At 36.7% G+C, this 11,121-nt stretch overlaps 1 protein-coding gene across 5 annotated transcripts; it reads right to left on the reverse strand.

Annotated features, from left to right (window-relative positions):
- Positions 1-120: 120 nt before the first annotated feature.
- Positions 121-10,866, reverse strand: ggt7 (gamma-glutamyltransferase 7). 5 transcript variants are annotated; one of them, XM_015379288.1, is made up of 17 exons: positions 10,645-10,798; positions 10,305-10,565; positions 9,532-9,777; positions 9,103-9,329; positions 8,787-8,938; positions 8,456-8,573; positions 8,304-8,371; positions 7,816-7,889; positions 7,443-7,636; positions 6,416-6,503; positions 5,322-5,449; positions 5,146-5,234; positions 4,905-5,057; positions 4,695-4,809; positions 4,463-4,600; positions 4,261-4,360; positions 121-1,651 (listed from the first exon to the last, which is right to left on the reverse strand). In XM_015379288.1, exons 3-17 carry the CDS (start codon positions 9,746-9,748, stop codon positions 1,479-1,481), a joined length of 2,034 nt encoding a protein of 677 aa, XP_015234774.1. In that variant the 5' UTR covers positions 9,749-9,777; positions 10,305-10,565; positions 10,645-10,798; the 3' UTR covers positions 121-1,478. The 5 variants fall into 5 exon arrangements, with proteins under 5 accessions (XP_015234774.1, XP_015234770.1, XP_015234773.1 ...); XM_015379284.1 differs by having other exon boundaries at positions 1,479-1,651; positions 10,305-10,444; positions 10,645-10,863; XM_015379287.1 differs by having other exon boundaries at positions 1,479-1,651; positions 10,305-10,520; positions 10,645-10,766.
- Positions 10,867-11,121: the final 255 nt, after the last annotated feature.

Raw genomic sequence — 11,121 nt, forward strand, 5'->3', positions numbered from 1 at the left:
TATATATATATATATATATATATATATATATATATATACATACATATATTATTTTTCCAGAAAGACACACACTATATCAAATAAATATAAGTGAACTTGAAACAAGAAATAAGTTGTGAAACATTCTTTATTGTTTGGACGTGTGCTGTTTCATTTCCTGTGTTTTGGATTGAGTTCATTAAAAAAGAAAAGCATACATCGACACAGAAAAAAGCTAACATCAGTCGTGCAAAAGTGTAACCACCAAACCATCCAAATCTTAAAAAACAGAACTACTGTGATCAGTTGAGATTAGTATTTATGTTACAGTGATAAAATATGCAAACAAAGTTTGCTTGTACAACACATCGGCACCGCTTCACAAATCAGGCGCACTGATAAGTATGTGCAACAATAACGATACTGTGGTGTAGATCTAAATAAACATTACTATAAAAATAGAAATCACATTAAGTTATTTCAAAATAATACAAGCATTCCCATTTTGAGAACATATTACCTTCAAATTAATCTTCTTTTTTCTATCAAATTAGTTTACCTGCATTTCACAATTATTTACATCTAAAACCAAGAGTGAACCTATTTAAATTATCTTAGTAACAAAAACGGAACTGAAGGGTTTATGTAAAGTTAGATTGGAGAACACATGTTTTGTGTTAGTGTCTCAACATGGTCCCAGCATGTCAATGCAACAGTTAAAGATCCAGTTACTTTACCAAATAACATTTAATCACATTTACAAGCCACAAAAAGAGCAGAAGAGCTAATGTGTTCGTTTTGGGATGCTAATGCTCTGTAAATCGCAGCACGGCTTTGTAACAGCTGTAAAACTTTGCACACAGACCTCTGTTGTTATTTGTTTTAAAAAGTGAAATGCAGTAACAAAGCAGTTCATTATAGTGCATGCCATGCCTGTGTTATAAATTATGACTTTTTGGTCTAGGAGATTTTCTCTCTGATAAAAAAAAAAAAATCCCTCAAAAGTCCTGAAGGTCCATTTCTAGTGCAAAACACCTCTATGCCACAACTTAAAAACTTAAATAGTGAAAAATACCTCCATCTTCACCACCTTTGGAATAAACTTCACCATACTGTTCATACTTCTGTTTCCCTTCCTTAAAATGCATCACATTGATTCAACAAAACTTTACATCACCGTGTATAATACAAGCAGCTGACTTTTACGCCATTTCTGGGATGTTCGTGCACTTTGATAATTGGATATGCTGTGACAGGGAGCCACTTGATGCTGTGACACTAGGTGCACTACTACCAACAACATTAAAGTGGAGCTACTTTATAATTTTCTTTGTGAGTGTTTTAGCATTTTAAAAGTGGATTAGCTTCTTACCATGTTAGTTCAAAAAAACCTTCATGTTGTAAGATTTTTTCAAAGTTAATTCATTAAGATTTTCATTTAGCAAACAACCTTACTTCCTTCCTTGGAGAAATATCAGAATGATGGAGGTAGCAATGAACTAAGGCATATTGGACATAGTGAGGGCAGAGGCATCGGCACTACGGGGATCTTTCACCCCGATGATGAGATCATTGGTTCTCCGTGTGCCCTCCACCAAGGAAAGAATGTCCATCCTTTCAACCATGTGTCCTTTCGCCTGCAGCAGCTCCACGTCGTCCTCTAAAAACTCGGCTGTAGAAGAGGTAGTAGACAAAAGAAGATAATAATAAAGGTTGAGACTTAAGGTTTAGAAATTGTCTTCTTTTGCAATTCAAAGCTCTTAATGGGTGCAGCAGTCAAAACATGTTTGTACTGTATTAGTCCTTACAGTATTTTACAGCTTTAAGATATATTTATCAGGATCATAATCTTTTATTGTAGGAGCATAGTCAAACATTGCATTAGGAACAAAAAAACTCTAATTGGAGTACATTTCTGTGTATGTTTTAAGTACTATATATAAGCTTCATTTTGCCAGCGATACAGCCTCCAAAGTACTGGGTCCTCTCTTATGCTTAGCCCTCTATATAGTATTTATTACCAGAGAGGGTCAGATCATTACTCCACTGGACAAACATGTGTTGTCTCATCTCCAGTTTTTAGGTGCAGTATTCCAGCCTTTCATAGAATTTGAAGGAAGAGTTGATAGTGTACACACTGAAAAGGTCTCTAAAGCTTTTAGAAGAGAACTAGGGCAAAATCATTGCAGTTCCTCCACTAAGCCCAACACTGGTCTGCAGTGTTCTTCATACTTTTGTTTCAAGTTACAGTTTTGCATTTGCAGCAGAGCGAGAATGACCAACTGAAATAAGGAAGTATCTGATAGTTTTATGGAGGCAAGGTGAACACACAATATTCCATTTTAGCTGCAGTTTTCCAAGAATGAAGTTTGTTCATATTTTATAATAACTGAATTGAATTAGAAGCTCTCCTTTCTACAAGCGAGTATGAGATGTGTGAATGTAAGCATGCATATCCTAAAAGGCTACTTGTGATTCATCAAAGAAGAAAGTCATAAAATCAGTAAATCATGTTGACGGGACAAAAATCCACCCTAAAAGCAAACAGCAACTCTAAAGGTTCAACTTGACTGTATTTATTTAATCAAAGACAGGGGGAAACTTTTCTGCTGTTAAAGATATTTTTAACCTAACTTATTATTATAATTTTTTCATGATAATGAACTGAATGCATCTGCCCCTAAATATCAAGCCAGTTTTAATGTTACCAGATCCAGAATTTTCTACTATTGGGAGTGATACAGATAGTAATATCAGATCTGTGCATCTCTACATGACATGTTCATACCCCAGGAAAAACAAAGGTGCAGCAATAAACCTTAGACTTTCCTAGAAACTCTGATTAACTGAAAAAGGTGAAACATATAAAAAAATATTGTTCAAGTTGGATATAATTTAAAGGAATTCCTCAGGGCCCTGATATTTCTGTATTTTTATGAAAAAAGGATCTATTCTATCTGTGCATGGGAGGTTTTTTTTCTCTGGGTGAATACATTTCTATCCAGACTCCAAGGCAGGACTGAGAACCCAGTCATGGCGGTCCACCATTATTAGCTATTTAATATGCAGAAACACACAGCATAGCAGAGGATAGATACCCACATTTTTTATGGTTTAAAAAATATAATTAAAGTAAAAAAAATATTGAAGAATAAAAAAAACTGCTTGGTAAAAACATCTCTTAAGCACAGACTAATTAATAATAACAACCTTATTTGTTAGTTAAAAAAAACAAAGTAATCAAATAGACAAGAAATATTATTGAGTTTAATACAAATTACAGTAGAAAAATACAAAATAGTATTTTAGCAGAAGAAACACTTTAAATCATTTTAAATTCTTTCTAAAAATAAATCTTATGAAACCAAAGGTCCATTGCTAACTTTAGATTAATTTAATCTCTGTCTCAGCAGAAGCTAACATTAAAACAACAAAAGAGTAGGAGTGTATCTGCTTAAATTATGGTAAAAAAAAAAAAAAATCAGTTCTTCTTTCACTAAAGCTACTGATTGATAAGATCTTATTTTAGTAAAGTTACTGATTGTGAGTATGTATATATATATAAATTTATTATAAAAAATGCCTGAATCATTTGTGGTGGGCCATTAACGTGCTGTGCTAACGCCAGACCCTTATCAGGCACTAGAAAAAAATTGCTGTTAATCTATTCTCAAAGTTGGGTTGTAAGCTAGGTCTATGACTCAGGTATTAAAAATACCTGAATCATTTGTGTATGTGTCTTGGACCAGACAAGACATGTAGCTGGAACAATTCTTTTTACTTTTTAAAATCAAAATATTGGCTGATCGTATTGTTTGTTTTACAACCCGGGAAGTGCAGCACAGACATTTTAAGCCTTCTTTACATTCTGCTCAGCACTGATAACTAGACACCTGACACCTGGTACTTTTGTTTGCTAGAGTCAAGCTTCCTTCTTATAAGTGTACTCATCTACTTTACAAAGAGTGCAGATAAAGGTCTACACATATGGACAGGTGCAGTCAGTAACAGTACATATTTCAAGCAGAAGCAGGAGGGGCAAACTATGGTAAGCAGTTATTGGTAGTTTAGAGAAATACATTTTACTTAACACATTAAATTAAACTTAAAGCTTCATCAAAAAGTCTTAGCTACATTCTAAATACTTTACTATTATTTTCTCCTTATCTTGAGATCTAACTTTTACCTATATGATACTTTATTAATGACCTAGAAATAAAACCTTAATTCAATGTGTTGCCAAATCAGACAAAAAATTAAGTTGGAGGGGAAAAAACTCACCATCCACCAGGAGTGTGTTTGGCTCCAGCTGTGGGTGGAGTCTTCCATAAGCTAAACTGTCACTCATGTTTTTGCGTGAAGACAGAACATTCATTAGTACCTATGGAGGAGTAGGAACAATTTTTAATTAAATCAAAAATAAATTGGTGTTCATGATTTTTAGTAGAGTTAAGTGTGAGTGTACTCAGAGTGAATAAATAACCTGTGTGATGCCACTGAGAGCTTTCTCTCCATTTGAAGAACCAACAGCTACATATGTGCCGCATAACCCCACAGCTGGCCTCACTGCTGTGGGCATCAGGAAGGACATGGGCCTTTTTCCAGCCTGTATGCTGTTATGCTGCAGAAAGAAGGAAAACAAAGATTAGAGCCATAAGAAAATATAATTGATAATAGAAAAAACAAAAATATGTCACAATAAATGCTATACATACAGGGTTAGGTAATGAGCTCAGTGTTTTATTAGGCCAAGAAAAGTCCAGTATCTGGCTATTCAACAGGATTCCTGAAGACGTCACTATTCCACTGCCAAACGGTTTGTTGAGTGAGCTAAAATATATAATCACACAAATATCAGTTTTAAAACTTGTTCTGTTTATTGATTCTTAATTTTTATTTTGTCTTAAACTAAGAATAAGCCGTACCTGACAACTGAGACAATGTGGTCATCTGGGCCCATGACCATGACCTGTGCAGCTGCTGCACCATCTTCCATTGTAAATGCTGAAGTGTAATGGCTGACAGGGAACGCTTGGGAGTCGCTGATCATCTGGCGAAGAACGGAAGCCTGTGGTTTACTGGAAGACCAAAAGGTAGGAGCTCTTTAAAAGTGTCTTACTGAGCAGGAAGTAGGTTTAGCCTTTCAGAAGGAGGGTTGATTTCTACCTTAGCATATTATCAACAATCTCTGATACCGAAGCGTCAAACATAGGGTCTCCTAGCCCACTGGCAAGGGCCAATGCTATCTTCACAGCCTGGGTAGGATAGATGCAAAAAGTAAAACATAGGAAATCAGAAAGAAATTAGAATCAGGATTCCTTTTTAGTTAAACTATAACTTACCTCTGCAATCCAGTGGTAGGTGCTATTCCTGGGCATTTGGCTCGTAATATTGTAGCCTTCAAGGATGTTGAGTGCAGTGATCAAACCAACACCCGCATGTGGGGCTGGGGCTGCCATGACATGATGTCCTTCAAAAAACAATCACAACATGGAACATATATTAAATCTAAAGTGGAGAAAGACATCTGGATTGGTTCTACTGTTGTAACCAAAATGCCTATGGTATATGCACATTCATTAATTTAAAGTAACAAGCGCATGTACAGTTAATAATATAAAATCATGCAGCTAGCAGGACTCGCCGATAAAAACGACTTTATCGATTAATCAAATTTTTGTTTCTAAAGATTTTATTTCTGAAAAATCTGGAATTATTTTTCACGTCTTTAAAGTGACATAAAGTGACATCAGTTCACCAGTTTTTTTTTTTATTAGATGGTTACTCATAACTGATAAACTAACTCACTGTGTGACACAACTAGCTGCAAATACTGAGTTTTACATTTTCATTGTTTTTAGTAAGACCAAAACAAAAGTATGGGCAGTGATTCACTGCTTCAATTTTGTTCCCCTTTATTTAGGGTCAGCTTTTAGGGGAGATGGTTGAAAACAAAGCTAGTTTTGAAAGCTTTATATGTCATTTTTCAATTTTATTATGAAATTTAACTGAGAAAAAAAAAAGATGAATCAGATTTGGTAGGGAAAAAAAATCAGACATTAGATTTTTAAGCTGTATCCCTCAGCCCTACTAAATAGTAAATAATATCATTGTTTTCTTTCTAGGAAATACAGTATCAGCTCCAACTGTGTCAAACCTAAGAGAGATCCTGGAAACACAAAGGAACATTACACTGAGCCAGACCAGGTTAAGTCAATATTGTACTTTAGGTGTTCCTCAGACAGATCAGGTGGATATAAAAAAAAAATGTTAGAACTGTAAATGTACAGTCATTTTTACTATTTTTCAAGGCTCCACTTTTAAAAGATGAAATTGTCCAGTGTTTCCAAACGAAATTTATTTTTGTTTTACACTTGTGTAAACAAAATGACAAATAAAATCTGTCTAAAGTCTAAAAAAATTTATGATCCTATACCTTGATAGGTGATCTCTGCTGGCTTTTGTATGACAGTACTGTAGTTCCCAAAGTCCTCCTCCATCAGGACACCGCCTCTAGCTTCCACCTGTTAAAAAGTCAAATCAAGTTAAACATGCTTACAGGTGTTGCTTTTTTAGCATATCTTATTTGTGAAACAAAGTAAGCAGGATCTTGTACAGCTTCTACCTTTAATGACTCTATTTAAACTGTGACTTTTTTTCTTGGTAGGGTTAAACATGTCCTCCTGTTGCATAACACTAATTGTTCATGGAAGACAAAGATCAGAGGTTTTCACTGTCCTGGAAATAAAACAGTCTGACTGGACTGTAGTATCTGTCAGCACTTTCCTTCCTCGCTGTTTTATTGAGAACCATCTCATCCAACTCCACAGTAAAGATTTTGCGAGATAGATCCAAATAAAATTAAAGGGTAAGAGCACTGCTGAACTGCAGAGACATACAGCACAAGTGATCGAATGTGTTTGCAGGATATCTATGAATTAAAACCTGGTGTTTATGGAAGATCAAGCAGAGGAAAGTTCTTAATTCGCAAACCAAGACGTATCGACACCTATTCACAAATCTTTTTCGGTTTTGAATGAAGTGCTCGCTAACTTGACCACTAAATGAGATGTTCTGACTTCCAGCAACAGCAGCTTCTGTGTTTCGGTTCATAATAACAACAATATTGTATTAATATCATTTCCTCAACATTAATCATGCTATCTGCAGCTTATCCACCAAAGACACCCAATCTGTAGCATCATGTATTTGTCGAAAATCTTTTCTTTATGTAGATTATTTGAATGTGTCTTACTGCACCAGCTGTTTGTGATATTGCTGTTCCTATGTTATTAAACTTAATAATCCACCTCATGTAGTGAATGATTACTGAGTGAATTATACAACAAAATGAAAGTACAATTAGACTTTTGGCCCCAGCTGGATAAAAGTGATTTTTGGATGGACACTATGCAGAGTTAGTTACTTGCTGATATAATCAGAGTTAAATAATTTTCCCTTACTGCAGCCACCATTTCCTTTGTCAGGTCCCCAGTATAGAACTCTGATATTCCTTTATCTGCAACGGCATCCAAAATGGCTGCTAAATCAAGACGTCTGGTAAACAGTCCTGACAGGGGAGCCTGACCGTTGGGCAGGAACAAATCCCGAAATGCATCTGACACATTCTGATTCTTCACTTTATTCAGAGCTTCCGCTGCAAAATAACAAATGGATAAAAGAGAGAGCAAGATGAGATTACGTCAGAAGTTTGTGTGCCTTCACTTTATGTTGTTTGGGCGTTTACAATGAGCTTCGCTTCAATCTGCACAAACGAGTAACAGTAAGGACAATCAGCTGCCCCCAGTGTTTGGCCTGATAATTATCTATAATTACCCAAATCATGAGTCACATTGAATCCATTTCTGGCAACATCTGCTGCCATGGAAACAACATCCTTCCATGGTAACCTAGCAGAAAACAGAAGATCAAGTCAACAAAAAACTTAATAAACATGCTAGCACTCTAAGGTAACCCTTTCAAACTGGTAAACCGAGATATGAAGTGTTATAAAATATGCTAAAAAATGATATTAACACAGAAGCCGAAAAATCAATATTGACAAATTTGCTCTGAGATCACACAGATCTAGCTATTTCTTATCTGAACACCCTGGCTTAAAATATTTGTGGCTGAAGTCATCTTAAAATGTTTAAATATAATAGAATATACTAAATATTTTTTATTTAATTTAAATAATGTAAAAAACTAAGGCAACTAAAAGAGCAATTAAATCAATAATACAAAAGATGAAATTTAATGTAATATTGAGACCATATAATGGCTAATATCAAGTATTATAAGGAATAACGTTGAATATTGACCTGCCGTAAAGCTCGTGAGCTTGATGCATCCCGCTTAGCATTCCTGGCACTCCTACGGTTAATCCAGACTGAAAACACATCATATGAACAACATGTTAATTGTATTAGAGAGAGACCGTCAGCTGGCTAATGCAAAGCGATGAAAAACGTACGTTAAGGTCGAGGTTTGTGAGAAGCATTTCTTCATTGATGGCAGATGGTGCGGTCTCTCTGAAGTCAATCACTCTTGTCTCATTTTTACGGATGTTGTGAACCAACATAACACCTCCACTAAACATCAAAGAACCAATGCAGGAAACAGTTTCACAAACTACATCTTTTTATGTAAAAATGTCCAAGATAATGTAAGCTTTTGTTACTTTACAAATATGCAGCATGAATTACCCTCCATTTACACAAAAACAAGTTTGTAGATGAACATTTAAAACTATAAAAGGGCTCATAGGGAATTTTCTGTTAAGCGCTGCCGTTTGTATAACTCACCCTCCAATGCCAGAGGTGTGAGGATGCACAATTCCCAAACATAGAGAAGCAGCAATGGCAGCATCCACACTGGACCCTTGCTTTGCCAAAACATCAAACCCAAGAGATGTACACTGAGCTACATCCGTCACCACTGCTCCCTGGTTAAAGACCTTAAAACACAAAAAGGAGAACAAAGCTGAAGGAAGTACACCTCTGTTAAGAAATGGCTTATATGGGTGTAGTAAAGTTTCTCATAATCTTATAATTATTACTTTGAGAGAAGCAGAAGTGTTACAGTGTGGCTCACATTAAATTAGCAATACCAGATCAGTACCTGTGGATCGCCAAAGTAGATCTGCATTATAAGAGCCACGGTGACCCCAGTAGCGAAGGTGAGACAGGCTGTGATTATGACTGTCAGGCCATCCCGCTGACAGGCACAGTCCTCTGTAAAAGGGTCAATGGTGGTCTCCCTGAGCGAGGCAACATCCTGGCCGGCCAGGTCTGAAGCTGAGGAGGGGAGACGCTGCAGGCGAGCCGACTTCAGAAACAGATCTGGGTCTGTAGGAAGTGAAAAGTAAGGAAAAAAAGCAGGTGGAAACAATGGTACAAAAATGTGACTTTTTCCCCCTCTAAATGACTACAAAATGTAGTAAAATTATTAAAACTAATCCTCTGTGACTGATTTATTACAATGGTATCAACTTTAGATGTAAAATGAACTGGGAAGATAAGCTTATGTTGACATCCTGACATCACCCACCTGTGTCCTGCTCACTCAGGACGTTGTCATCATCTTTGCGGCTTTTGAGGGTGTTTTCTCCAGACATCTCATCCTCTGGAAGTCTGGGGAAGCTTGTGATGCTCATGTAGTCCACCGGAGAGTAGGCGCTTCCCAGGGTTGTTTCAGGATTGGCATCTTTATCCACAGCACCTCCAGCCGGGTAGGCTGCCACAGCTTCTGGAGCAGGGTTGTTCATGACTTCAAGCAGATCCTTGCTTTCTAAATCTTCAAAATAAGCCAGAAAATCCATGTTTGTACAAACGTGTCGTGAAACAGAGAGATTTATGGATATTTCCTCCTCCTATATGCGCTACTGGTGTTTGCGATGACGCTGAAATCCGGAACCTGCAGCTTCCTTTATTTAAACGCTAATATATACAAATTCCCAAGCAGGGATTTGTAGTTTTTAATGAATTGTTGGCACTTTTAAGATAATCGCAGCTGGATTTGATTGGAAAATATTTATAGAAGGCCGGAGAAGATGCGTGTCGCTCCAATAATGGTGCATTTGCCTGAGGATAATAACAAACCATGCAGATTGACTACTTTTAGATAAGCACTTTCCTTCACTGAGCTCTGGTAGGATTTAAACACTTTAACACATGAGACAACACGTTTTCTGAACAAGTAAATGAACAAATATGTTTGTTTAGATTAGAAACAGTCGCATTATTCCCAGCCCCGCTACCAGCTAACGCATCTCTCCATATAAGCGCTGCTTCTAAGAGCGTATAAATATCCTGAAGGCCTACCTTTGTTGTAAAATACATGTTGTTTAGTAGAGGTATTCCTTGGTGTTGTTTTTAAACGGAGCAGGTGAGGAAGAAGGACGGAATCACTCCCCGCAGTCAGACGCACAGCAGCCACAGCTCAGCGATCTGAAGCTCGCCTCCTATTGAGTGTCGGCACAACCGGTAAGACTTGTTGGGGTTAATTCCTGGAGTGTGTCTCGCAGTTTTTAAAATGCCCTTAAATATATCCAAATGGTAATTTCAGAAACATTCGATACCTGCCTGGGGAAGAAATTGTAAATAACCTCCATATATTCTTCAGGTGCGGCGGATGTATTCTCTATATCAATGTCAGACTTACTTCAAAGGATGAAGTGGAGGCCTTGAAGGTCGACTGAAATCTGCGTTTCTGGGAATAGGAAATCCTGCAGCTATTTGCACATCTACATTGGTAAAATATCCAGAGGGGTGAGGGGTGGGCTTCTTAGGTCATACTATACGTCCCCGCCTGGGAGTATTGATAAACTGGATAAAGTGGATAAACAGGTCACAGCAGGTGCAGCTCAGCTTTAAACCCTCCCATTTAAGTATTTGCTCTTTCTTTGTCCGCTGAGAACAGAGAAAGACTGCAATAGTTTCAAATGTCAATCTGTAGTTACTTTCACTCTCTCTCCCTCTTTGTTTAGAGTATTGACTTCATGTGAAATAAAAATAAATAAAATACTGAATGTAAATTTATCTACTGGGCATTTTGTTATGGATAATATATCCTTTTTAACTTTAATCTCAAAAATCTCAAAATTCTGACTTTTTTCCCTCAGAATTCTGACTTTTTTCC

The sequence above is a fragment of the Cyprinodon variegatus genome, unplaced genomic scaffold, assembly GCF_000732505.1.
Source record: "Cyprinodon variegatus isolate N-32 unplaced genomic scaffold, C_variegatus-1.0 Scaffold188, whole genome shotgun sequence".
Lineage (NCBI taxonomy): Eukaryota > Metazoa > Chordata > Actinopteri > Cyprinodontiformes > Cyprinodontidae > Cyprinodon > Cyprinodon variegatus.